The following is a 17,615-nucleotide window of genomic DNA, read 5'->3' as shown; positions in this document are numbered from 1 at the left end:
AGTCTGGAGAGGCAGTTCAAGGTGAAAAATAAATATGAATATAAGGATTAATATTAATATTCAGAGTTCTGCAAGAGTAGTTTTTTGGAATGTACTTTTTTATGTTCTATGTTTTAGTTCTATGTTCTAGAACTCCACTGCTTTCAAGTACATCACATCACATCAGTATTGCATTATACTGTTACATTAGTATTAGAATGTTCAGTTAAGAACATTGTAACCACATATTCATGACTGTACACTTTAAAGGGTTAAGAAAGTGGTTGAAGGTGTTTAAATGCAGCTGGAGATTTGAGGCACAGTGATTTATCAGGTTCTCAGTGCTGTGGTCTGTGTCGTTGCAGCTGATCAGCCAGTCCAGCCCCAAGCAAAGTGACTACACCAGCGCCCTCAGCCCCTGCAACAGGGAGAAGAACCGCAGCGAGTCTCTCTTACCTGGTGTGTGTGTGTGCGTGTGTGTGTGTGTGTTTCACTCTTGGCTGGTGTGACTTTTAAAACCTGTATATAAAGGGTGTCTTAGGTTTGGGGAAAGAGGGGAGGGGGAGAGTCACGTGGTCACCATGACAATGTTGTTTCTGTTTCCAGTGGAGAGGTCCAGGGTGTGTCTGTCCACAGTAGTGGGGGAGACCTCGGACTACATCAACGCCTCCTACGTCACAGTAAGAGAAGTTTGGGGTGGGGGGGTCAATAAAGCAGGGTTACGACAGCCGTGAAGGCACCTTACTAGAAGACAGCAACTCCACCAATCACTGAGTGTGTTGGTAAGGACCAATAGAAGTGCAGGGGTGGTTTTGGGGTGACTGTGTACTGTCCCGGTTGTTGTTTAAGGGTTACCACCGGAGCTGTGAGTTCATCCTGACACAGACTCCACTTCCCAGCACCACTCTGGACTTCTGGAGGATGGTGTGGGACCACAACACCCAGGCCATCGTCACGCTGCCCGACCCACAGGCCCCGGTGGGTACAGCGCTGCTGCGATACAATAACACAGCATCTGATTGGCTCTAGTAATAGTACAGTAACACAGGATCTGATTGGCTATAGTACAGTAACACAGGATCTAAATAGCTGCAGTACAGTAGCCTAGTCCTGAAAAACAAAAGTATGAAATATGTTTCAGGTGAATCTCTCTTCTCAGAAAAGCGTTTGTTATATGGGCCACACTATAACTTCAAGAGTAATTACATAACAAAGTGTGTTTTTTTGTAATATGAGCACATAATAAAGACTTTTAAACTTTCCTAAGAAGAGAGCCTCACCTGGGATTTCCCTTTGATTTTTGCTGGATATTCATGTAAGCCCTTTTTCCTGTGAGCACCAGTGCTTTTGTGTTTTCTGTATGTTTTTGAAGTCATAGCATTGGTCTGTTTTCCCTCCACCAAATATAATTGTTTTAGTTAAGAAGTCTAAGTTAGTAACCAGGAAGTGAAAATGTTGTATCCTGAAACTTTATCAGCTGAAAGATAATTGCATTAAGGCAGAAGAGCATCACCTTTCTTCCTCTTTTATTAGCCAGAGGAGGAGGACGAGGTCGGGGCGTTCTGGCCCAGTAAGGAACAGCCAATCAGGTGTGAGATGTTCACCGTCACCCTGACGGGTGAAAACGGCGTCTGCCTGTCCAACGAGGACATGCTGGTGGTGCAGGACTTCATCCTGGAGGCCACTCAGGTGCGGGTACACACGCTCAGCGATTCACACCTGCACGCTGACCCATGTTTGTCCTGACTGGTAGAAACAGAATAAAATGCCTTTAAATTTAGATGGACCCCGCAGAACTCTCACAGGCTAGCCACTTGCACACACACACACACACACACACACACACGTACGCACACAGACACACACACAGAGTCCTTTCTCTAATCTAATCTCTGGTCCTTTCTTGGCTGGCAGGATGACTATGTGCTGGAGGTGAGGCGTTTCCAGTCTCCCCGATGGCCCAATCCAGACAGCCCTATCAGTAACAGCTTTGAGCTCGTCGCCATGGTGAGGGAGGCCAGCGCGTCAGGAGACGGTCCCGTGGTCGTCCAGGACCCGTAAGAAAACCCACCGTTTCATTTCCTGCTCTTAGTCATGTGACACTGAAGCCCGGGGAGGGCACAGTGAACCTTCCCCCCGACTGGTTTAAACAGCCCATGTGACATGTTTGAGCCAGTTACGAATGATGTGCGCTTGTGAAAAGTAAAATAACAAGCACAAACCCTCATTCTAGTTTCATCATCTGTTATACCTGTATGTCACGTTCCGTCAGTGATGAAAAACATTTTGCATTTTGATTGGACAGGTACGGCGGCATCACCGCGGCGACCTTCTGTGCCCTGTGGACCCTGTCTCAGCAGCTGGAGATGGAGAACTGCACGGACGTCTTCCAGGTGGCCAAGATGACCAACCTGATGAGACCCGGGGTCTTCACCGACATCGTGAGTCCCACAGACCTGCTGGATGTTTGCTCAAAAGAATATCAGAATTAGACATTTTTATTTCTGAGTATTTCTGTGCATATGTTCCACAATTTTTAAATAACAGAACTTTTTTTGTTCAATCCCACTTAAATGATAAGTGTTGGGAGAAATTACCCTCTGTTCACCTTCAGTGTTTCATGGCATATTTCTTGTAAATAGCAGTGCGTGGTTTTGGTAAACTCAATGGTGAATGATCTGGTGAAACTCAGAGTTAAGCGGTTTTGGTAGACTCAAAGGTCACTGGTCTGGTGAAACTCAATGGTGAATGGTCTGGTGAAACTCAGAGTTAAGCGGTTTTGGTAGACTCAAAGGTCACTGGTCTGGTGAAACTCAGAGTTAAGCGGTTTTGGTAAACTCAAAGGTGACTGGTTTGGTGAAACTCAGAGTTGACCGGTTGGCACTGTGCCCGTGTTTGCCCTCTGCAGGAGCAGTACCAGTTCCTCTACACCGCCCTGCTGAGCCTGGTGAACAACAAGGAGGACGAGAGAACGCTGCAGTCCTCGGACAACAACGGGACCGTCCCCTGCAGCGCAGGGAGCGTGGCAGAGAGCCTGGAGTCTCTGGTATAACCCCACGGGAGCGGCCTGGGAGGGCCCACTGCAGGAGCGGCGCTCGGGTACAGCATTCAGGAGAAAGCGCCTGTGTGTTTCCCCTGAATCGCCCCTGAACCGCCCCTGAATCACCCCTGAACCACCCCTGAATCCTGCACTGCAGCTGGTCAGACAGCACTGCCGCCCGTACCTGTAAGATATTTTAATGTGTGCCTTTGCAAATTTGTTTCATACTTTTTACTGCATTTATATGATTTTATCTGAACTAATGGAATTTTTTTTAAACGACCGCAGTCTTGCAGGTCCGTTTAGTTTCATGTGTCCGAGATTTATTTGTCTGCTGTTCGGCAAAACAAAAGGATAAAAAAGCAACATTTGTAATATTACTATATTTTTTGTAGAGAGCATTTACAGTGTTTTACAGATAGACATATTGTAAATATGACTGTTTCTAGTGTGTACAAATGGTGCCAGAGATGGACCAGGAGCATGGAATACTACTCTAATATGTAAAGCATATTACAGTGGCCATGCGAACAGACCAAAACTCTATTTATGCTTCTAATTTTATATTTTACTACAGAGTCATTTTTCAAGCAATTTTGAATTTTAGATTGTGACTGGGCTTTATTAAGTCATGTAGTTGACAGATTAAATCTAATATTTCTGACAATGCAGTGTTCCTTTTTTTGTAGAATTGTTTGATTTCTGGATTATCGCTGATTAATGTTGATTACTTTAAATGGTAAATGGATGGTAAATGGACTGCATTTATATAGCGCTTTTATCCAAAGCGCTTTACAATTGATGCCTCTCATTCGCCAGAGCAGTTAGGGGTTAGGTGTCTTGCTCAAGGACACTTCGACACACTCAGGGCGGGGTTTGAACCGGCAACCCTCCGACTGCCAGACAATCGGTCTTACCTCCTGAGCTATGTCGCCCCACTTTAGCTGTATGTGAGATAAATTACTGCATACCTAGTTGCAGAATAAAATTAATTCAATGTAAGAAGTGAGTTGGTGATCCGTGTGTTCTTTGGTGCGCTTCGTTTTTGTTGCTCATTTCCATGGTGAGAGCTGATGGCTTTAGCTGCGGATGTGTCTGAGTGAGAGTTGAGTAACTCACAGGTAAGTCAGGAGGCTGACCTTTTAGTTTTAGTAGAGCTCACCTTGATGGAAACAAGAAGGACAGAGATAACGCAACCTAAATGTTTCCCTTGTAAATCAAGTTCATTATTGTTAAGCATGTTCATGTGATATTATTGAGTATTTGTGACTTAGATTAATTAAAGTATCCCTTGTTAATCAAACTCACTTTTAATAGGTGTGTTAAGATATGTTAAGATGGTTTTCATGTCTGAAACACAACTGAAAATGTGAAGCTAACTACCACAAACAAGATTAACGTGGCTGAAACTTAAAAAGCTACATGTAAGACCAGTAATTAGAATTTGTAAATGTAGGATGACTTTGGATATTCTTACCTTATAATATTATTCTGCAGGGCTTCACAAGCTCGAACACCATGTGCTGTGCATTCATCCAGTACGAAATGACCCCCGTGCATTACACATCTGGAACCGAGCACACTGAACGTGTGTAATCGGTCAGATTCACTTGAATGACTCAAACTATTTCAGTAAATTTCATTAGAAAAAATAGAGAATAGAGTAAAACCAGAAAACTCTAAAAATTGTAAACAGAATTTTTTTTTTAACTCATCTGAACTATTCTGCTTTTTCACTTTTTTGGGGGGCAACGAAAATCCATGGATAATTGGATAATTGGATTAATTTAAAATTATGGACAGTATATATAATTTCAACTGATTAAGCACAGTACTGCGAAAAAGTATTTAGGACCTTCCTGATTTCCTTTATTATTTCATATTTGTCACTCTGAATGCTTTCAGAATTTCTGACAAAGTAAAAAATAAAAAACAAAAATAAATGAATAATAAAATGTAATTATTTATGTGTCTTTTATTATTTCATAGTAGTCACTTTGAATGCTTTCAGTATTTTTGACAAAGGGAACCTGAGTTTAAAAAAAAAAAAAATTTAAATAAATAAATAAATAAATTTAATTTAATTATTTAATTTATTTAATAAAAAAGTTATCAAACACCCATATCACCCATGTGAAAGAGTAATTGCCCTTAACGTAATAACGGGCTGCAACACTTTCAGCAACAATAACTGCTTGCTGTAATTTGGTATCAGTCTCTCACATTCTTGCGGAGGAGTTTTAGGCCACTCTTCTTTGCAGAACTGCTTTAATTCAGACAAACGGATACGTTTTCACGTATGAACTGGTACGACCTGTCCTGTCACAGCATGTCTATTGAGTTCCAGTCGGGACTTTGAATAGGCCACTCCAATACTTACATTTTTGCACAAGCACAGACACAAACACATACATACAGGCACATAAATATATACAGATACAGACAGGAAACAGACAAAATCACTTGGTCATATACTCATCACCAAAGCGAGTTAGCCAGACAATAGAGTCCGCAGTCCAAACCTACAAACCCGTAGGTTTAGGCAATTTCTCCGGATAATATAAACGAAATCTATGTCACATTATTATATTACACACGCACCAACGACAGAAATTAACGTACCGTTTGTAAGCAGTTTTTGGCGATGAAGGAGCAATCATTATAATAAGAGAATTTAGAAGGGGACGTGTTTTTAGAGAAGATCTTTTAAACAAGATCCTTTAAGGCATTCGGACTATTATCTTTGTGAGCACCACCGATTTAGTCGCGAGAGCATTCTTGGCCTTCAGCAAGTAATAGGAATAACAGAATTTACAAATCACCTTCAGCTATAGCTTACGCGATCGGTTTGAAACGTATTGGTAGCTGAATATAACGAGGCTTTGAAAATGAATGAACGAGTAACCGAAGCGTAGTAGAATTGAATGAAATGAAACATGAAATATCACCAATTATAAATAGTGAAATAATGTTACGTGGAACGATGATATCGTAGATGTTTATTCTAAGGGAAATAAGTAATGAGCGAATTTGATGTCTAACTTGAATGTCGAAACGCAAGATATAAAGATATCTTCGACATACAGTACAATGTCCGGTGTTAAATCAATTCTTACGGAGTAGAGTACATATGATCCTGTTTTGGTCCCGAGTAGGACCATACGTACGCTGTTATTGTCAAATTAACACTGGATATTTTACTGCGTAGCCTATGTAGTCTAATTTTGAAAGGTAAATTGTTATGTGTGTTTTCACAACGCAGTATGCTATATTTCTATATTCAGTAAGAAATGAACGTATTGACATAGGGCTAAATAACACTTTTGCACTCGGAGCAGTGAGGCTTCGCAGTACGCTTGCCATTCCAGTCTGTCAGTGACCGGGTTTTCCACACACGTCCCGTACGGCGCGTCTCCGCGGCGCGCACCTTCCCCTGCAGGGAATATCCTCAGTAGTTCGACGGAGCGAACGGGATAGACGCACGTTCCTTTGGACGGTACGTATTTTTGAAAAATGTATGCTAGCAAGACAGTTGAATTTTATTCGTTTAGCCCTTTTATAGAGACAATTTCACAAATAAAAAGAAACGGGGAATGGGGAAATCGGCCAAGACGTTTATTATTTTTTACTATTAATTTGGCAGAACATCCCAAGTAGGAAGATTAAGTTAAGTAAATCAAAGTATTGTCTGCGTAATATCAAGTGGTTTTATCTTTAGACAGTTTGCAATCTTTTGTCTGGGATTGTAATTTGTCGTTGTACTTATCGAACATTAATTTTATTTATTTAATTGTATTATTTCTTTGGGCTGCCTTGAGCCTAAACGTGTAAACGTGGCGTGTAAATGCAGGTAAACTTCGGCCTGACAGTAAACTGTCGATAGATTGTTTTGGGCATATTGTTTGTAAATGATAATCAGGTATTAAGTACGAAATAAATTGTTTGATTATTGAAAATAATTATTTAATCATCGAAGTTAATTGTTTTTTTTTATTTCTAATTATGTTTTAGAACAATCGGCCTATGTAAGGAAATTATAGCCTATTAGTTTGCATGTTTATGACAATATTGCTTTCTCATTTGTTCTAGGAATATGTAGTTAATCCTTCTATACGTGCCGATTATTGTAGGTTTAAGTAGCCTAATTGAACATGTAATATTGTGTTATGCATATTGTGAAGAAATATTCGGGGCCGAACGCAAATGCTTTATTTAGACCCGTAAAAGATTTGAATTGATTTTAATCGCACGGAGTAATAGAAGTTATTTGAGAAATCCACGAGAATTTGGAGAAGTGTGGCGTCACTGAAGTTGGTGTTTGGCGGGCTTTTTTTAAGATCATAACAACTTCTTTTTGCTTTGCTGACTGTGAGTTTGTTTCACGGATTTACGTGACGCCAGAATACTTTATTTGTCGAATTATTTAACAGTTTTCGTCTTTTAAAAATGTAGACTATTTATTTAAAAAAAATGTTTCACTAAGATCCAGAGGATTGTTGAATTATAATTGCGTAGCTATTAATGCAATGGATTCTGTACATTTTTTTGTTGTAGGAACTGAGGATGAAATGATCTTTAAATGTTTTATATTGGTATTTCGTTTATCGGTTTCATTTTTCAGGATGTTTCAGTATCGAAGTTATTTCACCACGCTGCAGTGTTTTGTCGAAGTGTCCAGCCTTTGCCGACACGAATTCTATTTACAATTGTAGCGTAAGGTGTACAATTTTTGGGATTGTATGAGTAGGCTACCTTTTGCAAACGAAATACATAATGAAAACGACATTTATCCGACGAGTAATTTAGTAAGCGTATTGTTTTAAACTAATTAGGATTGCTGATGTACAAGTTCTCCGGATAGCTGAAAGTGCTCTACCAAATGTAGTTGCCATAACGTGTGTCCTCTTATATAAGTCAAGCTAAAGTATTCTATTTAAGGCCGAGATGTACTTGGAGGGCTATGTTAATGTGATAAACTGAAATGTTTTAAAGAGTAGACAAGTTATAGTTTAATTTTTGCATTAGAATGTCTTTTGTACACGTAGCCTACTATTTAATCTATAGGATATTTTAAAGGTATTTATTTAAATGTAATATATTTGTCTTTATTTTACACCGAGCAGTTCTATCAGTATTGCCTAAACGTAGTCACGGCAGACTTTTGTCAACATTTTCATTTTGTCAATGAAGTCGAGAAAATTATTGTAAGGATTAAAAATTAATGTTGAAAATGGAAGTCATCTATTAGACACAGGCGTTGCACCGGTTCTGGTCATTCCACTACAATAGTCAATGTGTAGCCTACTTTCAGCGTTCTCTGAAAATTACAATGTAGAAAGTATTTTTTCCATAATTAGAAATTGACAGCACTGCATATCAGAGGACATTAATTTTGCATTCATTTTTGTAACGGTGCAGATTATTCCCGGGGAGGGGAAAGGTAGCTAGCTACGATTGCCGTCGCTGTCGCCAAGTAAATGATTGCTTGTGTATAAATGTGTGTAGCTAGGTGTAGTTGGTGATTTTGTGTGTTGAAAGTGTAAATATCCGTGTTACGTGTGCTTGTACAGTTTTATTGTGTATCGCGTCGCTTATAGTTGTTAATTTTCCACTGTGTTCCTTAATCCTCGTCGTGTGTGTGCGTCGCAGTTTAGAGCTGGGTGTAGACAGGAGTAGCTAGAGCTAGGTAGCCAATCAGCAGCCGCTCTAACAAGCAATCTTATTTGCATAATCTGACCGATATAAAGGGAGACTCTGAGCAGAGTGAGTGTGTGTGCTGTGTGTAATTGTGGGAGGAGGAACTTCGCTAAAGGTTGGTAACCGTCCGAACAATAAACAAATAGTCCCTTTTGGGACTGATCTGAATAAACCGAAGCTCTGTGCGAGCGATTCGAAAATTTTTGTCTTTATCTCTGTTTCTTATTGTCAAGCTCGCCACAATACGACTGGACAAATAGTAAATAGTTACCAGTGCAGATTTGTCAGATTTTCATTGACAGGTATCCAGTCATTGTGAAATCATTGTCGCTTTGGTATTTGTAATTGAATGTGTTCTGAAAGATCAGAAATAATGCATCTAAACTGTGGATTCAGTTGCATTTGAAGGGACCCTTCATAACTCAGCTGTCTGCTAATTAGAAATTCACATAGTTATCACCTCCGCTCTAGGGACGTGATACTCTGAATTCGGTAAGATGGGTTTCAGATCAGTTATAGTTGGAACAATCAGCAAAAGGATTTTAAGCTTGACAAATGAATTTAAATTGTGGACTTTAAACATGCAACGCGTGACTTTGTGACTGAAGTATGCTCCTGCTTTTAACCTCTTCTCTACTTTTAATTATTGTTACACCTCTGTCTCATTCCCCATTTGACGTTTGTATATTTTGTTAGGTGTAACTTGTTGGGTAACTTTGTGTTTCATGTCAGGTCCCCTTTGCAAAAGAGATTTCAATCTCAATGGGGTTTTCCTGGTGAAATAATAGTTTAAAAAATAATGGTTAAATAAAAAATACAAATTTATTTATTTATTCATGCAGTGTATTGAAATACTGTGTATTTAGGTCTTTGAATACACCAGAGTAACAAAATTGAATATGACAGTAACAAAAAAATAATCTAGACACATTTCCCATTGGAATATGTGCAGCCAAGCCAGGCAATCGGGTATTACAAGCGAAGCTGTGCAAACAATTTTAAAAGATGATTTTTCATATGCATTCAAAGCCGCAGAGTATCTGAAATTTGCAGTCTGTCGCATGAGTGAGAGACGGGGAACTGCCGTAAATAAGAAGCTGAGCTTTTATTTATCCAGGCCAAGCTCAGTTATCTAGTTGTTCACAGTACGTAGGCTGGTTAAAGCCCAGCAGCAGAAAACAAGTGTTTGGATGGGTGTGGTTTTTACTTTATTGTTAGTAAAGTCCCCGTTTAAGTACTGATCACAGCTCGTTTTACAGCCTTTTGCTTTGGCGTTGTTTAGTTAGTGTGCCTTATCAGTTTATTGTAACTTGCTTTCCTGACTATAACCCTTTTCAAATGTAGTTATTTCATCGTATTCAGCTTTTATTTCTGGCTGAGTTACCTAGTTGTTCACCGTATGTAGGCCTGCTAAATCACAGCAGCAGAATACAAGCGTTGTAATAAATTGGCTGTGCATGTGTTGTACCTGTGAGTCAGCTCGTGCTAGCTGGGCTCCCGTGGACGGGTTTGTGGTTTTAGTAGAGTAATTGCAGCGGGTGAGGTTTTTACTTTATTGTCAGCAAAAAGTCCCCGTTTAATTACTGATCTTTGGTCGTTTTACAGCTTTATGCTTTGGCATAGTTTACTTAAGTGTGCCTGCTCAGTTTATTATAACTAGCTTTCCTGACCATAACCCTTTTCAAATGTAGGTATTTAATCAATATCAGGGATGTGTTCTGATATGTAGTGGCTTTGGTAGAAGGTGTTTTCTTGTATCATCATTAGAATCAGGATTTGATTTAAATATCTGAGGGCATAATTTGATAAATCTATTTCTGTGAGTGTAATTAAAACATGTAAGTGTTTGGTTTGGTTTGAGTTGTGTATGGTACCAATTACAGCATTGAGTATGAAATGGTTTATAAATGAGAGAGAGTGCATAATTCAGTTTGTGTGTGTGTTTGGAGAATTTGGTCATATATTTTATGCACTCCTCAGGGTCATCATTGTGTCCTCTATGTTAAGGGTGATGTAATCATGAGGGTGATGTCAGTCTAACTAACTCTTAAGCTCAGGTCATTCGTGTTCTTTTGGAGTGGTGATATATTTGATGAAAATGACTTAAGTCTAAGTTTGTTGTAATAAAGTTAAATGGTTTAAAATTGATGTCTCTCATTCACACACCAATGGTGAAAGGCTGCCATTCAAGGTACCAATCAGCTCGTTGGGCGCAATTAGGGGTTAAGAGTCTTGCTCAGGGACACTTCGACACTCCCAAGGCGGGGGATCGGGCCGGCAAACGACCGCTCTTACCTCCTGAGCTGTGAGGCCCCACAATTACTGCAAAGGGTGGAAAATGAGGGCTACCTACCGTGACTGACCAGGAAGAATTCTTGTATAAATGTGTGGCTCGGTCTGTGTGGTGTATTATACAGGGCTTTTCATGCATTGAAATATCGTAGCTGGCCACCTAAGTGGTTTTTTCACGCTGACAATCGAACACATTGTTGTGCGTTTGGGGTTAATGTGGTCTTATGCGTTTATAATTGTGGGTTTATTTTTGAGTCATCTGCTGACTTTTAACTTTTATAGATAATGTTGCAATGCAAAATATGGCGCGAATGGGAAACAGTTCAGGTTTTGGCAATTTTCTGGAAATACTTGATTTATGCGACAATCCGTTAGGCAGTTAAGTGGATTGGCATTTTTTTTTCTGTGTAGATTGAGCTGTGAAATTAAATTCTGAAAATCCTTTAATGCTGTGTAGGGTACAAGTAAGGACTAGAAGGATAATGCGAGTGAATGTATAAAAATAATTCAATTGTAGTAAATTGGCATTTGAGCGGACTGAAGTGGAGTTGTGTGTCTTCCGATGGAGTTAAAGGGTTTATATTGTACTGCAGGTTTTGAGTGAGAAATATGAAGTGCATTTTAAGATATACAAAACAATGCTAAAAACCACTATTCCAATAGAAAGCCTTACCCCTTTCAATTGTTTCAAATTGTTCAGTAAAGGCTGTACTACTTCGCCCACAGTTCTGGTACTTACTTACAGCACATAACACTTCAATAAATAAAATCATTGAGTTTTGTTTGTGTCGTGTGTAATTCTTTATTGCTTATATGTGAATGCATTGTGATGGCTTGAAGGCTTTACAGAACTTAAGATAGTAAATGTAGCTGAACGTAGGGGGACGTTGAGTTGAGTTGAGTTGATTGATTGTGGCAGTGAGGCTGGACTGACTGCAGTTGCCACCACGGTCAGTCACAAACCTGACCCAGGGAAAATTCTGAATGTACGCTTGTATTTTGACAAGCTGGTGAATTTAAATTAAATAATTAGAAATACCAGCCGTAGTGTAAAAACCATCATCTTGAAATGTATCAAAATGAATCAAATTGTTAGTGTGAGTACTTTGATGCATAATTAGAGAAAAGAAGTAGAAAACGAGGTGTTCAAAACATCTTATTCCAAAGCAGAGAGCAGAAAGAGAGAGGAGATTTTAGAACAGCAGAAACATGCCCTTTGAATAACAGTTGAAGCTGTCGCTGAGTGAAGAGGTTTTAGCGTAGTAGTCTTTTGCGTAGTTGGCAATACAAATGGTAGGTAACATCGCCTTTACTGTTAACGGGACTCTGGATTCTTGGCGATGCTGCATTTTTGTGTGTGTATACATTGCTCTAGGGTTGTAGGTGAAGTATAGTACAGTGCATTCAGAAAGTATTCATCCACCTTGGCATGCGGTCTTCTTCCCTTAGAATATTAAATCACGTTAGTACATTGTCCTCTGCTAGGAACACAAGAAACAGAACACACTTGTGGGAAATATTTTATTCCACTTTGTTTTTTAAAGCAAAGTGTTTATGGCAATGAGTTAATTGTACGTTGCATTATATTGTTTGTATTTATTTATTTATTTAAATGGATGTTGGGTGACATGAGAGTTGTTGACTTGAGTAGATCCGTTTAATATTTGTCCATTTTGTCAGAGGGATAGTGTTGCCGGTGTGACGCCTCGCCTCCTGCTCCTACTGGTTGCGCTCTCCTCCCCTTTCAGGAAGTGGCAGCAGAGTGGTGGTCGTTAGTGGGAGCAGCTTCACCTGGGTGCCTGGACTGGAGAGCTTATTTAGCCCCAGTTCAGTCTGTTTGACTCTCTCTCAGCTCCCACATGTGCTCCTGGCTTTTTTGTGTGATTTATCATTCAAATGGTTGCTGTTTCCCATTCGCCCATGCACTTCACTTCCCTGCATAACAGATTTTTTACTGATTTTGTTACATTTTCTGCACTTATTTTTGTAAATAGTTTGAGTTAATAAACAGCCTTCTTTTGACTGACAACCTTTTGTGTGTGTTCTCCCTCATAATTTTGTCTGAAACGCGAGTCAGCTCATGACACTGGCAATTTGTAATCCACGTCCTTGAATTTCAACATGCCTGGAAAAACCTAGCCAAACCACATATTTCAGAGTACTGCATTGTAATATTGTATTTATTTATTTGAGGTCATTGTTTTGTAGGTCTTGATTGGTGCTGTTGATGTTGAACCAATATTTTCTGGTCTTTGGCTTCACTTGTAAGTGTGAAGGCCTTTATTTGGCATTCATTCCTGAGGGACTGATGCCAACGCTGTTTTGAAATTTAAGTGAAAAGTGAGTGATATTTTATTACATTACATTACAGGCATTTAGCAGATGCTCTTATCCAGAGCGACTTACACAACTTTTGACACAGCATTTTACATTGTATCCATTTATACGAGTGGATACATACATACTGAAGCAATGCAGGTTAAGTACCTTGCTCAGGGGTACAACGGCAGTGTCCTACCCAGAAATTGAACCTATGACCTTTCAGTTACAAGCCCAGTTCCTTACCCACTGTGCTACACTCCGTCCGAGTTGAAATAGTTTCTTCAAATAGTTTTCAAATTCCAAAGAGTTGTTGCTTAGAAGTGGGGAGAAATACTATGTAGAATAGAATAGTGCAATTTGTTGGTCTGTCTGCACGTAAATTAAACTGGACTAAGTGTGGGTGTTCTCTGTAGCACTGTTGATCTGTCCACAGTGCGTCTGGTGCGACTGGAGCTCAGGAGAGTGTTGATTTATACAAAACGTTTACTTTTCATTTAGTAATGTTTTTATTGGGGTGATGCTGGTGTGATTGATTGATTGATTGTGTGCAGAAATAATAAAAGGTTTTGTTTTTATGTGTGGTGTGTTCTTACTTCTCACATTGAGTATGTATGCATGTGATTATCATGTTTGTAGAGGTCAACAAATTGTTTATTTAGGTCTACCATTATGGTGAGTGTAGTGGTATTTTGGTGTATGCTAAGCATGTCTTAATTGGTAATGCAAATATACAGTATAGGGAAAAAGTATTTGGGTATGTGTGGTTTTTTAAGAAAACCCTTAGGCAGAGAGAATTCAGTTAATGTGCATTTATTGAATAACAGTCTAAATGTTTTTGTTCAGTTTGTAGGTATAATAAGTAAAAAAGATGAGTATTATTTAATACTTAAATATTTATCTTAGAGATAACGTGCCAGAATATAGTAGTGTTTTGCTGTAATCGTAAATGTAAAAATTATTGGAAGTATTAGCAAATGTGCAGGGTGCTTAAATTAACTGAAATCTTACGTGGCTGCAGTTGAAGCCACCGGTAGCTTAATACCATTGGCCTGGATTTAAAAAGTGAAATAAGCACTAAAAGCTGTGAAAAATATGGCAAAGAAGGTGTTGGCTTTGTGGGACCAAGTAACCTATTGTGGCAAGAGAAATGACATGACATTTCCCAGAGCACTGCTGAGCACACACTCAGACGGTTACTGCTGGTGGGCAGTAATGCAAACAGGGGAAGACCAGGAAAATCAAGTATTACATAAATATCTTGGTCTTCTCCTGTTTGCATTACTGCCCATCAGCAGTAACCGTCTGAGTGTGTGCTTAGCAGTGCACTGGGAAATGTCATGTCATTTCTCTTGCCACAATAGGTTTACTTGGTCCTGCACTGAACTTTGGTATGCACTTAGATAAAAGTGTATGGCCTAATACATGTAATGTAATGGAAGAAATGGGAATAGAAACAGACCAATGAGAGGTGGTGATTAGGCCGACGGGGGCAGATTTATTTGTAGAGCACATTTCACACACACAAAAAACACAGGCGGAATACTGGGGTGCGGGAGGCGTTCGGTGGGTCAGTGCAATGTCCCGGACGGTCAGTTCTGCGTCCAGGTGTTTCTAATTTCGCGTGTAATCGGGCAGAAGGCCAGTCGATTGGACGGGCGTACCTGCGAGCGGCCAGAGTTCCGATGGAGAGCGGTACATGTAGAGCGGGGCGTCTGCAGAGCGGCAGCGGCGCGGCAGCGACGGTGCGGACGAAGACGGGAGGACAAAGACATGGGAGTCTACCTGCGGGAGTCAACCGAGGAAGGCCACCGGGGAGGCCCCGCCGCTCTGCCCCGCTGCGCTCTTCTTCTTCGGGTAAGCTCTGCCGCTCGCTCCCCTCAACTTCTCCCCAGTCTCTCTGTTCAAGTGCCCAGGAACAGAGCCTCTATCTTCGGCCGCTCTGCCTCAGCGCTCCCTAGGACCTCCGGCTCCTGGATCTTTTTCTCTACCAGCACAAAGACCCCCCAGGATCAGTGAACAACCAAGCCAGGTAAAGTGCCTCTATTTCCCCCATCACTGACTCTCCAGCAGAGACCCCCTTCCAGGCTGCTCACTTCTGTTCTCTGCCCTCTTCCAGGCACTCTGGGCCCCCTACAGAGGACCAGGCCACCCAGCCCAGCTCCAGCTCCACCAGGCAAGGCTCCAGGAACTCTACTGTACACCCCCTCCAGATGAAAAGATGAACAGCAGTGAAAACAAGCCAACACTTTGTCAATGTAACTTTGAAACCCACCAATAAAGTTCTGTTTGTTTCCTTGGAGTCTGTCAGTTTCTATAAGCAAGACACGGCCACCAATGAGGTCTTGCAGAACACCAATACACTACAGCTCCACCTGTAGGCAGACACTTAGAAGGAGCAGGAGGAGGATGACAGGCATGAAAGAAGAGAAGGAGAGAGGGAGGGACGGAAACCAAGAGCTCAGATGTAGGCACAGTCTGGAAGACAAAACACCCACACACACAAGCACAACATCTAAGTCTAAGTCTACAACAAGTACACCTTCAATGACTAAGTGCTCAGAGTAGGCTGCCACATATAAATACACCAGTAGGGTAGATCACAGTTAGTAAGCACACTTCACTATCAACAAACCAACAACACAACTAGTGAGCACTACTACCAGCACAAGGGGACTTAGACAGAAAAACACCGCAGTGAAATGCAGCACCCAGAGTAAAACACCAATACCAATAAACCACAATTGACCAAAGGAAATCACCTCACTAGACAGCCCAAAATACTAGAGAGATCAAGGAGTTCACTCAGTTAGCAAGACCCTGTAAAGACAACCACACACAGCAGGACCAAGGACCACACACAACACAGTCAGAGAGGACAGGGGGATTGCACAAGGCCACTAAACATTATCAACTTCCAGACTTGTGAACTTAGGGTTGTAGGACAGAGAGCAGCATCACACACACAGGTAGGTTGTAGAGAAAACAGGAGCCATTCCAAGTCACTCGGTAATTTCTCAAAGGACAAAAAGTCCACTGCACTTAAACAGGACAGATTCAAGGACAGACACTAATCACAAGCACCACAGCCATTCAGTAACACACCTAAAACCACTTGCCAAAGTCAGAGGAAAGACTTAGAAGCACACACACAGAAGAACACCAGAAAAGACAGCAGCTAACCCTCCACATACTCCCTGCACATACACAGCTACACAAGCACTGCTACTGAACACACAGTCTGTAAAGGACCACATAACATAGGGGACTTCAGGAAAGACAAAAGCACAAAGTCTGAAAATAAGATAGTCAGAAACACTGCAAAATAACCTGCTTCAGTTACACCTTTGAGTGATAAAACAGACATGAGACCGGAGCAACAACATTCAACCCTCTTCACAAACAAACACAAGACCAAGGGTTACAAGACCAACTCCAATTTTTATTTCAGACAAACACCCTTAACATAAGCAAATATTCCACAAGCCAAAAACAAACAGCACCAGCACAGTCAGAACCACACATCAGCACAGAACCAGCACATTGAGGACCTCACGGTGCCATTTCCTCTGCGGCCACAACGCAGTCCCATTCAGCCAGAGGTAACCACACGACCAAGGAGCGACGGAAGCCTGGAACAATAAGATAAACAACAACAACAACAACAAAAATGTGAAATATCACCAGCTCACACTCAACAACAATTAGACACAACAAGCTGGTACAGAAACACACACAGGAAGGAAACATAGACAGATGCTACTATATCTTAAAAGTACAAACAATCACCATCAAACACAGAGAAAGCAGTAAAATAAACAGCTTGCAACCAAAAACACATCAATCAAATTTTATTTATATAGCGTATTTTACAACAGTTGTCACAATACGCTTTACAGACAGCCCTAGCCTAAACCCCCACATACCCTACTAACTAGGACCAAATGCCACATGCCAGCCACAGACAATCCAACTTGCAGTCAACTCAAGTAAGCTAAAGACTAACAAACTTTAAACTCAACAACCAACTACCAACCAACTACCAAGTAACAATAAACATTCTATAAAGAAAATGTACACAATCTAATCCACACCAAAAACTCACACTAACAAACAGACAGGAAGAACGAAGGCCTGTTTCACAGCACTTCCCACAGCTCTCACACACCTGAGGCCAACACACACTAACAAGCTACCAACATACAACAACAACATCATAGACTCCTCCAACCCTAAAGCCCACAGCCCCGCTCCTGCTCATCTTTCAATCAGTACCAATCTCTCCTCT

At 40.7% G+C, this 17,615-nt stretch overlaps 1 protein-coding gene across 1 annotated transcript in view; it reads left to right on the top strand.

Moving 5' to 3' along the window:
* The window catches only part of LOC135245814 (receptor-type tyrosine-protein phosphatase zeta-like), a 34,100-nt gene extending 30,352 nt beyond the window's left edge, over nucleotides 1-3,748 (top strand). Inside the window, 8 exon segments of the mRNA XM_064319105.1 lie at nucleotides 1-21; nucleotides 345-438; nucleotides 586-659; nucleotides 829-957; nucleotides 1,513-1,668; nucleotides 1,894-2,036; nucleotides 2,285-2,420; nucleotides 2,888-3,748. The exon segment at nucleotides 1-21 is cut by the window's left edge and continues 126 nt beyond it. Of these exon segments, the coding sequence (XP_064175175.1) occupies nucleotides 1-21; nucleotides 345-438; nucleotides 586-659; nucleotides 829-957; nucleotides 1,513-1,668; nucleotides 1,894-2,036; nucleotides 2,285-2,420; nucleotides 2,888-3,031 (897 nt within the window). The 3' untranslated portion in view covers nucleotides 3,032-3,748.
* The last annotated feature ends 13,867 nt before the right edge of the window (nucleotides 3,749-17,615 follow it).

Source organism: Anguilla rostrata, chromosome 19 (genome assembly GCF_018555375.3).
Source record: "Anguilla rostrata isolate EN2019 chromosome 19, ASM1855537v3, whole genome shotgun sequence".
Lineage (NCBI taxonomy): Eukaryota > Metazoa > Chordata > Actinopteri > Anguilliformes > Anguillidae > Anguilla > Anguilla rostrata.
The sequence above is the reverse complement of the archived record's forward strand: the minus strand, read 5'-3'. Positions and strand labels throughout refer to the sequence as shown.